Source organism: Haplochromis burtoni, unplaced genomic scaffold (genome assembly GCF_018398535.1).
Source record: "Haplochromis burtoni strain Fernald_Lab_line unplaced genomic scaffold, NCSU_Asbu1 Contig_32, whole genome shotgun sequence".
NCBI lineage: Eukaryota > Metazoa > Chordata > Actinopteri > Cichliformes > Cichlidae > Haplochromis > Haplochromis burtoni.
Genome location: NW_024582393.1, coordinates 1,324,121 through 1,338,176, shown reverse-complemented (window position 1 = coordinate 1,338,176; position 14,056 = coordinate 1,324,121). Strand labels below are relative to the sequence as shown.

Here is a 14,056-nt window from a genome sequence, read left to right as displayed (position 1 = left end):
ACACACACACACACACACACACACACACACACACACACACACACAATTACATGAATGTGTTCTCACAAGCAAGCAGGAGCTATAATCAATGTAAGAGCAAAACTAGGACTCTATAAAAATGATATTAATAACAGGGATAATACAGTATAAAGAACTGACTGGGTCTATATACGAGTGTGTCTGCATGAGTGCACATATAAAAGTGTGTGTGTGTGTGTGTGTGTGTGTGTGTGTGTGTGTGTGTGTGTGTGTGTGTGTGTGTGTGTGTGTGTGTTGGAGCAAACCGCTGCTGAAGAGTGGCTGGGTTATCAGATTAGAGTTAGCAGGCAGGCCAAGGCTCACAGTGGGGCTCACCACCTGCTACTACTGATAGTCATGCAAAAAACAAAAAAAGACAAAAACAAACACGCGTGCGCATACACACACCACACTACTATTTCCTTGTGTGCTTTTAATTTTACCATCTTTATGCTTTTTCCTCACTCTCACAATAGTGACTGACACAGCTTCCTCCTCTTTTCCTTTTCCTTACTTCAACCCTTCCATTCCTTCCACTGACAGAGTCGTCCTATCTACATTTTGTCTATCATCCACTCTTTCCTTCTGTATCGCTCTCTTACAGTTTTCAATGAACCCTTTCTCACTGACAGCCATGTGTAAGCCTCTTCCTCTACCAGCTTCTTTTCTTTCATCAGTCTCCATCCATTGCCCTGGTGACGGGCACCTTTCTCTTCCATCTCAAACACTCATCCACGTTCTTATCTTTTTTGTTGTTGTTGTTTTTAGCTGAAAAACACACAAAAAAACCCCAAACAGACAACTTCATCATTGCAGCCCGAACATGTCCGGAAGAGATTTTCTTCTTGCCAGAATTACCTGCAGGTGAAATACGAGGGAGAAGCAGAGGGAAGTAGTCTGCCAGCGCTAGAGCCATCCTGTTCTTTTCCCTAGCAATGGAAGTCTACGCTGAATGTAGTCTTGAGAGGTACTTAAGATGCTGCTGGCACTACATTTAGAAATGGACAGCTACTTGAAGTAAGTGAATTTGTGGTTCAAAGTGGCATGTGTGGAAAACGTCAACTAAAATGTTTGGGAACGGGAGGGATTGTGCTACACAGATGCACAAATATGCTACACAAATAAGCACTCAGATGACAAATCTGATAAGAGATGCAAATAAACATGCAAACATACAACATCCTGCACTGCACCATCGTCATGTTATTATATTACTAATATCTTTTTGAAGCCAGCTGGAAGCTTGTGTAGCATTCCAACTGGCTTGGTGTGGGAATAGTTTTCTCTTTGTTAATCTTATTTGCTGACACAAGGCAAATCAACTAATAATATAAATCTCCCCCATAATGATGTGCCAAGTTTAACTTCTAACTGCCAACAGAAAAAGGCATGGAGAAAACAAACAATTAAAAAGAATTATGCTAAAATATTATTTACAAGTGGAGACTTGCACACAGTCACCGCATATTTTATCAGGTACACCTTCTTACTGGCTTGCTTCCACTTCTGCTTTCGGAACTGCCTTAATCGTGGCATAGATTCAACAAGATGCTGGGAACACTGGTTAAAGATTTTGGTCCATATTGATATGATAGCTTCACATAGCTGCTGCACATTTGTGAGGAACACATGCATAATGCAAATTTCCCATTCCACCACATCCCAGAGGTGCTCTATTAGATTAAGATCTGGTCACAAATATAACCGTGGTATAGTAAACTCATTGTCATGTTCAGGAAACCAGTTTGAAATGATCCTAGCTTTGAGACAAGGTGTGCTCTCCAGCTAAAAGCATTCATTACAATACAAGCACACTGTAGTCATAAAGGGGTGGAAATGGTTTGCAGCAACACTCAAATAGACTGTGGCATTTAAACAATGTTCGAGCTGTGCTAATGGGTCCACAGTGTGCCAATGAAATGTCCCCCTCTCCACCAGCACCAAAAGCAGCCTGAACTGTTCTTAAAAGGCAAGATGGAGCAGAGCTTTTATGTTGTTTATGTCATATTCTGACCCTTCCATCTGAATCTCAGGAAATCGAGTCTCATCAGACCAGGCAACGCTTTCCCAATCTTCTGTCATCCAATTTCGGTAAGCCTGTCCCAATTGTTACCCAGAGAACTGCTACACGCTGGATATTTTCTCTTTTTCCAGACCATTCTCTGTCAATCCTAGAAATGGTTATACACATCTGGCGCCAACAACCATGCCCTGTTCAAAGCAACTTTGTAACCACACAGAGAATAATAATTATGACAGGTTTGTGGGACCTTTGTTGTCTAAGCTAGCAGCTATTGTGCACTATACCAATCTCTGCATTTTATTATGTTACACCTGCCCAAATGTGCAGGAGGCATGTTTATTGTATGTGAACCATGTTCATGTGTTTTCAGGCTTGCTGTTATGAATAGAGATTATCTTTGAATTGGTGCTGGATGGAGAATTTTCTAGCCTTGGAGACCAGGGCCTGCTCATTCATATCAACACATCAGAGCAGACAAAAATCCACGGACTGAAGACCAACAGGTTCAAGTGGGTTAAGTATGTGAGATGCAACAGAAAGTGTGGTGATAGGATATTGTTAGCCCAGGCTGATTGTATTAAATAGGGGAACAATAGCATTAGCATTCTGCACTAGTTGGCACTGAAACCTTGGAGTACTGCAGAAGAGGAGGGGTGACAATTATTATAAGTGTTGGGTTGACAAATGTTTGTTCTTGAATATGACTTTGAGGATGGCTGTGTTTTGTTTTCCTCTGAAGGAGGTTGAATGCGAGACTAGATCACGAAAACCAAAAATTCTCAGACTATTCGGTGTGCTTGTGCTCATGCAAACACACACAGATGCTTAGAATATAGAAATTTTGCAATGGAAATGTCTATATACAGTAATGACAAAATATGAGATGGATATTGTCACACGAAAGACAGACAAAATGCTCAGAGCTTCATGATAACGTAGGGCCTTGGTGAGCTGACATTTACCCTGTACTCCTCACACATACACTCACTCAGTGGGTTTCCATATGCATGACAATAGCCCGAGCTGAGACACTGACAGGAGAGGGACAGGGGAGTGATAGCAGAGAGGAGGTGAAAGGCCATATCCTGAACCAACTGTCTTTAATAGATGGCAGAGGGTAGAATGTGTGAAAAATGTGTATGTGTGTGCATCCATGCATGAATCATAAAACATAAAAGAACCTCTGAGTGACATAAGGAAGGCTGTGCCGCTGCAGATAGTGAGTTGGGTGGACTTCAAGTGAGAGACAGAAAAAATTGAGATAGATACTCTAGTGATGTTCAGATCAAGACTCTGGCAGAAAAGACAGATAAGCAAGCCGCTGGTTTTATTGGCAGATTGATTGGCGAGCATAGACACTCCGATTGAGAGTAACAGAAATATATGGCAGCGTCTACATGAATAAACTCTTGGAAAGTCATATGAGTCACTCTCAGCTCTGTGGAATTGACAGGATTGACCACTACATCGTATGAGCCTACTGCTGATGTACACAAATGTGAACTTTGCTTACACGAGTGTCTGGTGGACAACAAAAATAACTAAGATTTAGCTTTTAGGCAGACACGTGCTATTCAATAGCTGTCATGCTTCAGAAAGAAAGAGCCAAAAGAGAGAAAACGATGATGTGTGAACCATAAGGTATCCACTTCAGACAACGAGTAATTTGTCAGAGAAATACAGCTTTCTCCCTTTAATCATAGGGAAGAATGTGTCTGCTTCTGAAAATCCTTACAAGCAAATGCAGATAACAAAAGAACAGAGCCTTTAAGCTGTCTGGAGGTTTTCACCAGGCTAAAAGCTTTGCTGCCTATTGAGCAGTTGTGTTATTGTTGCACCGCAGAGAACCAAAAAAAAAAAAAAAATCACTGCATCCAAATGTTGCATGTCTTTTTTTAATTTCTATTTTATCAGGCTATGAAAGCCAGTTTACTCTGCTCGTTAATTCAAACAAAAATCTCTGTAAACCAACATCTCAAAAATATGATGTATCAGTCATTCACTCAAGGAGAAAAACTGTTTTTTTAAATTACAAAATTATGAAGGATAACAGGTTTGAGACATTTCCCAAATGATGCATCCAATTTAGAAATCACACATTATGTAAAAGCTGGTTGAAAATTGGAGATTTTCTTGTGACAGTCTTTTTCAAGTATTTCCTGGAGCAATAAATAGAATTTTCTAAAACATGTCCTATTCCGATTTTTTAAAAGTAAAAAACATCAGTTTCCCTTTACAACAACAGGAGCAAGCACAGGCACTAGCTCTATTATTAACAGTCTCGACCATAACAAAACCTTTTCTCCAGGGTCTATAGAACATTATATTTCATAATGAAATATGATGCAGTGCTCTCTCTAATGACTAAATCTGCAGTGCATATTGCTCCCTGTTGACCCTTTTCCACCTGGAGCAAATGCTGAACCTTTTGCTGGTGAAACGCTCGTCCAAGTGCTCTGCTCTGCCAAGCTGCTGGCCCTGTCAGATCCATTTACAGACAAGCAGACCGGACAGCTGTCTGCATGTCCAGAGGGGTCTTGGGAGAACCCACTTATTTCTTTTCATTAAGGCTGACTGATCAGGGGGCTCTGCTGGGAGGTCTACTCATCTACCCCTCTCTTTTATACTTCATTTGGGCATCATTCCAAACGTAGTCTAACCCAGCATTACTAAATAGCTCCATAAAAACTCAGAAAACACCAAGTTCTATAAAACGGATAATTCCTGGACAGAGGTCTGTGATCAAAAGACAATTTTAAAATTAGTTTTCGCGTGCACATTACACTCAATCTGCACTCCAGATTCCAAAACTAAGTGAAACTTGAGTTTTATTGTTTTAACAGTTTCGAAGTGTGAACATAGACTGACAAATTAAATTATATCAGATTAGATATTAACATTTTCTGTTTGCACTGAGGGATATTTTAGGATTAGTTTTATCTTAAAGAACAATAAACAAAAATCTGAGGATCCTAAGCTAAGTACCTGCAGTGTAAGGAATGCTTCTTTTTCGTAATTTATAAAACAGATCACTTTGCTTTCAGGTTTTACAGTAGGCTATGCAAAGGGAGACTGGTTTGAATCCCGTGTGTAGCCAAAAGTCTGCACTTATATGAAGCACTTCCACATACCTGTGCTCATCTTGTTGGGGAAGTTTTGGAACAGACAGGTAGAGGGAGGGGAACTTTTCCGCCTACTGGAGCTTTATGAGAAATGTATTAATGATGGGCGAATATATTGATAAATTTGTGCATGATGTCACCTCACAGTATAACAATCGACCAGGGCCTTTTTCCACAGGGGGTTTATACAATATTGCACTTTTCACTCCAGGTACTCCTGCTACCTCAAACAGTCCAAAGGCATGCGCATTAAGTCCACTGGTGATTCTAAACTAAACACATGTGAATGTAGCATGTGTTGTTGTGTGTCTCTGTGCAGTGGATTGGTAATCTGGCCAGGGTGTGTCCGGCCTGTTGCCGGCTGTGGCTGAGATGGGCTCCAGCCCCCCTCAAATCCTGAAACTCTGATTTGGATAAGTAGTAAAGAAAATGATGGATGTTGTGTTGCAAACTGTTTCACAGCCATTTAAAGCTAAAGCTGAATAAATAAACACAGAGTACAGTAACTATTACCTCCACTAGAATAACTAGCAAGCATGCACTGGTCCCTCACATAAGATCTTTGTTTGAAACCTTTTTCCTGGATTCATTACTACTACTACTACTGCTTTCACTGGCGCCATCTGTCCATTATCAGTGCTCCCTCCCTGCTAGTAACCCTAATGCAATGTGTAATTACTTGCTAAAGTTTACTTGCCGTATTAGCCAAATTAGTGATTTTTTCCCCCATGTATGAAATATGCAAAGTGTCTCCCCAGGGGGGGGTTTAGGATGAGGCAAACATACATAGTCAGACCTGAATAAGATGTAAGAGAGCTCCACGGGCAGCAGTGCAGAACAGAGCTAAACACCGGTTAATGTGACAATGTGTTCAGCGAAAAAAGCTTTAATATGGCAACCATGGAGGATGGTGACTAAAAGAAAAAGGGGGGATCAATCACAACAGCACCAGGAAAAGATCCACGGATGAACAGATAATATAGAAGATGGGTGGATAAGGGAAGCGGGAAGGAAAAAAGGATATCCTAATACATGACAAAATATTAGATGGAGATAGTTTAAGGCCACGCTTACATATGGAATCTTTTAGGTTTCCATATTTCTAGTTTAAATCCAGAAACATTTATATGGCTTTTTACGCGTCAGCTTGGGATAGAAATCTCAAAAGTCTTAAAGGTCAAACTGAAAAGCCCAGCATCTTCAAACGAGTAGTACAGGTTACTCTTTAAAAGAAAGATTTAATCTGTTAGATTATCCCTATAAAGAAAGGTTAGACATAGAAGATGTCAGTGATAAAATGTCCTGATTCGAAACTGGTTTTTCAAGTAAGAAAGCAAAAAACTGAAATAAAGCAGCACCCTAGTATAAAATTAAATCTGGGATATAGTATAAAGTGATTCAAAAACGTGGCCAATAGTGGCAAATTCAGAGATCTAAAACTATATTTAGGACAAAATGAACTATGTTGTGTTTATCTACATCAGTCAAATCCATCCTCTTTCTACCAAGATGAAAGTTAGGAACTTTTTATTTCTCTTCAATATAAAACAGTATAAATGTATGGGCACAGTGCTGATGTGTTTTATATAGACTGGATCTTTGCCTTTCATTCATTTGCCCTTTAACCTGCCCTCTTTCAGCCTCCGTAGTGTTTTCTCCTTCATTTTCCATTCACAGTCAAAGATCTGCCTAATTGGATATGAATTAAAACTCGGCCGGCTTCAAAGAAAACAAAAACCGTTTGGCTTTATTGTGCAGTACCGTCTATTTAAAAAACAAACACTTCCTATGAGAATTTATATAGCACATGCATACAAACACTGGTCTAATATACCAAATGCACTGTATTTCCTCAAAGAGCTACATCCCAATAGCAAGCTGATCTTTTGAACCAGTTTAAAAAGACTGATTGCTTTTATTGTGAGCCTTTGCTTTGCTTTTATCAACCGTTTAAACTGCCAAATTCACCAATTGTTGTTTTGTGGCTTTTATCTACTTTGGAGCCGTATCAGTGCATTTTGTCATGATAATAATGTGCAAATTGGCCCATTCATTATTGTTTTTTTGATGGAGAAATTGGCTAAAATAAGCACTTTGTAGATAAGCATAGGGTCTGAACACTATTTGCAAAAGCATCTGCAGAAAACAGAATGCATTTCAATGCACTGAATGCCAAAACTGATTTTAATACACTAATAATGGTGTAATCTTCCTATCAGAAAGTCCCCAAACACAGTGCACGCCTGGTGACTTATAAATCCGCTCAATGAGCACGTTGTATTGATTTAACTTTCTACTCGAAGTGTCAAAGTAACAAACACGTAGATGGTGATTCTCAGAAGTTAACTGATTCTGTGTAGGTACTGAAGGGATTCTTTGTCTCTGCACCCTTCTGGTCCACTGTCAGTCTGGCTGTCAAACTCCTTCTAGGTCTGACTCATTCAAGCCAGCCTTCTCTCTCGTCTTCACGGGGGGAAGAAGGCTTTAAAAATATGTCCTTATGTGTCCCTCACTCCAAATATGGAATAAAGGAAAATAAACAAGAGTTTGTTGATGGTAACGCTCTGACCTTTATTTTGCTAAAACTCAACTTGGATCCTTTTTTATTGTCGTTTTTTTGTGTGCAAGGAACTTTTTTTTTCCTTCTTTTTTTCTTCTGGCAAGCCAGGAAAAAAACCCCGAACAACAACAACAACTTTGAAAACCACAGCTTTAAAAAAAAAAAAGGGACGTTGGTACATCTCTCAAAGGAAATTTGAGGGGAATGAATGATAAGAGAAACTATTTAGAGCAACACAAACTGCACTCTAATACGCCGAATTAAGCAAACCTTCGAATAAATATCACATGCAAAAGATACTAAAGCTGACAAAGATGACTTCTGTGCCCTACCTTCTTTGCTTGATGGACACAGGTCATGTATTGTTTGGCCAGGCTGGAGCAGTGGAGAGTCTCCTGTGGATTTTCCTTGTAGCACTCGAGCACCTTGGCCTGCAGCTCAGCGCACAGATATTCAGTATGTTGGGGTCTAGAAACACACAGAGAGAAGGAAAAGCTCAAATCTGCTTGCCAACATCACCGCCCCCACCCACCAGGACCAGAGATCAAGGTTGTAAATGCTACTATGTGAACTCAAGATAGTAAAGTCAGTTCAGCTGCAATAGAAATAGAAGTTGTCACACATGAGAAACACAAAGCTGTAGCGTCTGTTTGTCGAAACACTGATTCAGATAATCAGGAAAATAACTACCAAAACAGTTGTTATTTCCAACTGTGATTGCTTAATGGAAATTTCAACCACAGCCACACAGACGAGGTCAAAGGAAATGAGCGCTGGCGGGTGTGATTCCTTTAAGTTCAGCTTGCTTTTAGCAATAACAGCTTCTGTTTGGTGTAAGTACATACGATGAGCAAACAAACCAAAAAACAACAACAAAAAAAAAGAAAAGAAAAGCGAGACCGTTTGTGGTTTGTTTTAGTCGCAGTTGAAGTAGCTAAGATAGTTTCAAAGGCTTTAAGGTGCAGCTTGTGGAGAGATGAATTATGCATCAACAAAGCAGCTTAGGAGTCAAAGTCAAACTTTCTCTTTTCTTTTTATCTGACTCACACGTACAGTACATGTGTGTAGAGAAAAGCACACAATCGAAACCGCAGCCACGAAATACGAGATCGGCACATACGCACGTGCACAAACGCGCATACAGGTAGCGAATGCTAATCCTATAAGAGGGTAATCCTTGAGTGCTCTGTTGCTCGTGGTAATTTACCTGCTGTTGTGACAAGAACTTGCAACTGGAAGGACTGGGATATGGATATGTACGCGCACATACCTGCACGCACGGGAATACATGAACACAAAGACGGTTAATCAATCCATGATGCCCATTTCGGTTTTTGGTTAACATCAACCACTTTTCTGTTCAGCTTTGTCAGTTTGTTTTTAAAGAGGGCCTTCAAGAACTAAGAAGCTGGGCCATGTGGTGACCCCGTCTCTTCTTTCCATTAACTGATATCCTTGTTGCCATTGTGAGTTTTTTGTGTTGCTATAGTAAGTAAAGCCTTGTGTTGTTCAGTATTAGTAGTACCTTCACAGATGTAGAGGCTGACCATATGTCATACATTCTGGCTTTTGCAGCAACAAGATGATCTTTTAGATGATTTTGATCTTTTTTAATAAATTATTGTTTAATATCATGATTGAGTATTAACTTGAATTTACTGATGTAGCTCCTGTTTGCATTAACAGTAGTTTCAAGAAAGCTCAGTCCTTGCAGAAATGTGTCCATTTTAATGCAGTGCTGCCATGATCACTGCCATTCAGTATTTGTTGTCATTGTAAATTTTGGTTACTTTTTGTGAGATTCTCTGATATCATTTAAGAGTATTACTTTCTATAGATGATACATTTGCAAATTCTTTGCAGTTGTAAGTTGACAAACATTGTTTTAAAATTGCCTAAAAATCTGTGTCAGCTGGAAAATGCTCGGCTCCCCGGCAACCCTGTATTAGCTAAGAAATATGACTAGTAGAAGATGATGGATGGAATTTATTTCGGAAAGAGCCGTTTGACGTTTTGCACACACTCCTTTCTTGCTGGGTTATTTTTCACAGCATAGAATGCAATAAAATATATCAGAAGAGAAAATGAGAAAATAGAATTAAGAGAAAGGACTGAAATGGAATTTAAGTGAAAAAATTAGGACCGGAATACAGATTAGAGTCAAATTGAAGTAGAATAAAATATGCGAATTGAAAAAAAGCTCACCTCAAAACCAATTCAATAGTTTCACTCAGGCATTTGATCATGTTAAATGATATGCAGTGAAATTTCATGGAATTATTTTATTATTGCATTTCCAATTGTTAGTCATGATTATTCATACCTGTCTTGAGGTGAGATTTGTTTCCCACTGCTCTCTCCAAGATCAAGCATGAACTTTAAGCCTGAACTAGAATAGAACAGAGTAAAACAGAACAGAATAGACTAAAATAGGAATTCTCTCTGCTCTGTGACTCCAAACAAGACCTACTGTAGGTATTTATAATCCAAACCTTTCTTGGGTACAGACCCCAGCTAAACTATCTCAATCATCACAGCTTAACATACTATAAATGTCTAATCTACCTCATGATGTCATATATGATGGTAGTTTTTCTGCCTTTAAAATAAGAGACAGAACAGAAATTCTAAGTTTGATAAGGAGGCACGTTTTCCATCACTTCAAATAAACCATCTGACATGATGGGGCATGCCTTTTATTTTTTGGGAAGCTGACCACTTGGTATTCATGTGCACGATCATGCATGTGCACACACACACACACAGAACTGCAGTCATGCCACCGCAGAAAGCAATTACGGAATCATGCATCCTTTACATATGAATGAGCTCAGCAGTCCCTGCCTTCACTGACAAATACACACAATAAGCCTGAGTGCATGTGTGTGTGTGCGTGCGCGCGCGTGCGTGCGTGCATCTGTACCTTGTGAATGCACTGCATGTGTGTCCATGAGATAAACCGTGTGCACAAACAAGACTGCGGGAGAAGTTTCTCTGCACTGGTATGTGTATTGTGTAGTCCCAGTGTCTGTGGCTCTGTGTGTGTGTGTGTGTGCGCGCTTCCGAGTGCAGTGGAGGGTAGAGCGACAGGATTAAATAAATCACTGGTGGAGAGAATATTCATGAAAAGAGAAGTGAATGCAACCTGGGAGAGAGAGAGAGAGCAGGAGAGAGAATGTGACAGTGATGTATTAAATGACAAATAGCCCTTGCAGCGTGCATGGACGAACAGTAGCCCAGTAGCAATCATCATAATCTGCATTTAACCTCTGCCACATCATGTGGTGCCGTGCCACTCGGCGCCGAGGAAGAAGGGTAAATCTTTTATGTGATGTGACCATTCCACATTAATTTGGTACAGAGATGTTGATGTGTGGGGACAGAAATGGTCAGCTTCTAGGTAGTCGTACTATTGCACAGAAAATGTAAATTATGCTATTGTGGTAAAAATCAGCAGCTTGGGCTTTCAATCACCTGATTACATTATAAGATTGGCTGGTGTTTAACTTGAGAGCATCTCGAGAGCTGGTCGGCATTGTGAATTCCTCCCCAAGAATAGCAGATAACAGCAACAATAACCACAAGGTCTTAATCCAAACCCAAGAAAAGAAAATCATCCTTTTTTTCTATTCAACAAGAGGAACTTTTTGATAGCGTGTGTTTTAATAATGGAATCTGAAGCAGAAAATTGCCTCTGCTAATCTGCACCAACTGCCTTGTTTGACTGAAATTAAAGGTGAGCTCTTATTAAAAAAAAAAAAAAAAAAAAAAAAAAAAAAAAAAGCTAGTCTGATAGCCAACTTTTGCAGGGAAAAAGAAGCAAAATAACACTCCAATTGCTTTCTGTCTGTGACGTTTTGCATAAATACGTGCAGCACTGAGGGGGAAAGATTAGGCTCAAATCGTTAAAGTTTCTCATTATTTTTTGTCTCACCTTGGCAGTGTGCGGCTTTTATGAAGAAAGCTCAAGTTCTGGTCTGCTGCAAAGCATGACACTGGGGAATTAGGCAATAAGAAGAAAAAGAGAAGATCATAAGGACACCGCTTTTTATTGTTCTCTGTGTCTGAGATGGTACTGCTTGTGTTTGTGCGTGTGTGTGATGTGTGTGAATGGTTATTAATGTATGATGACAAGGATTTGGTTTCATTTAAAGAAGCAGCCGAGGCATTGTACTTTTGGTTTTTAATATTACGCTGAGTGGAGAGGAAGAGAAGAGAGGATCAAAGATGTCATGGCTGGGGTGAGATCAAAAGAAATGGCAGAGCATGCATCGTGTATTGTTGGAGGCTTTGTCAAGCTTTTATTAAACTGCCATATGGATAACACTCGCAACATTGTGGTTCGGCAGAAATCTTACTTTGAGATCACATCAAATTAGAGCTGCAGACTTAGCTACAGCTTGTGAGGTGTCTAATGCCTGACTAAATTCAGTAACTTTGATTATTCTGGTAGTCACAATAATCACTTATCCTACCTTTGCAAAGTGTGCGGCAATCCTTAAGTCCTAAGCTCACTTCACACGATATGACACCAGCCCAAAACTTTACCAAGTTTAATCTCAACTCCTGCGAACACACAAAGTCTTCATCTCAAATCTAGAACAACCCAAAGACTGAAGACAGACAGAACTCTCCCTTTATCTTCATATGCTGACAGATGAAATGCTGAAGGCAGATAAGGACGTAGGATAAAAAATTCGCACTCTGTTGGCCTGGCTGATTGATCCCCGCCAACCTCTCTTTGTGGGAATACAGGGAGAGAGAGATGGGAGTGGATAAGGACAGTGTTTCATTAAAACAGGTGACATGCGGGAACAAGATAAGAGGCGCATGTGCACGTGTGTTTGTGTGACATCTCATCACTGATAACTTTTCAATCAGGAAAACTTGCGCTTGGACGACTCACTCGAGTTAGGAATGATAGGGGACTGCTATCGCCTTCCATCACTCTCCCTTCTATCAACAGTTTCAATTCCAGTTTGGTGCCCTGTCATTTGTCCTTTTCTTTTAACAACTACACTTCCCCTTAAAAAACAGTGTAGCTTTTAAGCACAGAGTACAAATCGCATCAAAGCCTGAGCATATTATTTCTGCACGGTAAAATACAATCTAGAACACGATTTCATAATTTGCCTCTCAGTGAGGCGACATGCCCTTTGTTCCCCTTCCATTAGCACCAGGTAATCTTTAGATCATTAAATAATTTGCTGGTTCAGCATGTTCTTATGCAAGGTCCCAATGCTCCCCCCCAAAAAATGATACTGATATCAATGAGATTTTTGCCTTGTTAGTTTTTTCCCCTACATACAGGAATTTTTAGGCCAAAAAAAAAAAAATGCACTTTAATATCAATATACCAAAGATCACATTAACTTAACTCTAATACACATCTTTGCTTATTAAACACACACATCAGGTTATTGACTATACTGTATGCTTACATACCTAGTCACTCCACAAAGGGCCTGTGCTGAAATTCTGCTCATCATATCAAGCAGAAAATCATTTAAATCAATGCACTATTACTATTAATATTGCAATAATTACTCTTCATCTTCTCATTCTTATTTTGAAACTATATTCTATATAGTTAATAAAATTGTATTGTGTCCATCATCAGCTGGCCCTACAGTAACAGGTAGAGGGATGTTTCTTCTGTAGTGACACACGTGGTGGGTCCAATTCGGCAGATAGAAAATATTTCCTACATAAAACCACTCACAACAAGGCCTGTGGAATTTCCTTTTAATAGAGCCGTGACATGATACCTGAAAAGAGACATATTACCGTTTAGTTCCATTAGATTGAATAAAAGGCATACTTTCCTACAGCCACTACCTCCCAAGCTGGGCAAGTTTTATCAAAACAGTCTAGACAGTTAGACAGAACTAACACTAACCAGTAGAAAAATATGCACATTTAATTTAGAGGTAATCTGCTCCTCTGAGTTTCTGGCATATGACTTGATCCCTGAAGACCTCAAGAAATGTGAATAAATGTAATGGTGTAACTATTACCCTAATGGTTGGAATGACAAGAGCTGTTAAGATAAACCTGTCTAAAACCTCACCTATCTAATTTACTCCATTAATAAATGAGTCCTGTAAACTTGTACAATTGTGTTTCTTCATATGCTTTTAGAGGCAGTCAAAAAGGCAGAGTGTCTAAGTGACTGCAGCCTTCTGTCCTCATGGTAAATCTCTGCCGGTTCAAGGCGCCGACAGGTCCTGTCTCGTGTAATGACTAGCAGTCTATTGCTTTGGACGGCACAGAGATCCTTACAGTAAGCTACCTGTCTGTTTCATTAATTGGACATGGAAGACACACACACAC

At 39.7% G+C, this 14,056-nt stretch overlaps 1 protein-coding gene across 3 annotated transcripts in view; it reads right to left on the bottom strand.

Annotated features, from left to right (window-relative positions):
• The window catches only part of LOC102288833 (MICOS complex subunit mic25), a 52,245-nt gene that overhangs the window by 4,500 nt on the left and 33,689 nt on the right, over positions 1-14,056 (bottom strand). For all 3 annotated transcript variants that reach the window (XM_005918581.3, XM_005918582.2, XM_005918584.2), the window contains one exon: positions 8,056-8,191. In XM_005918581.3, coding sequence (XP_005918643.1) covers positions 8,056-8,191 — 136 coding nt within the window. The remainder of the gene's footprint in view (positions 1-8,055; positions 8,192-14,056) is intronic.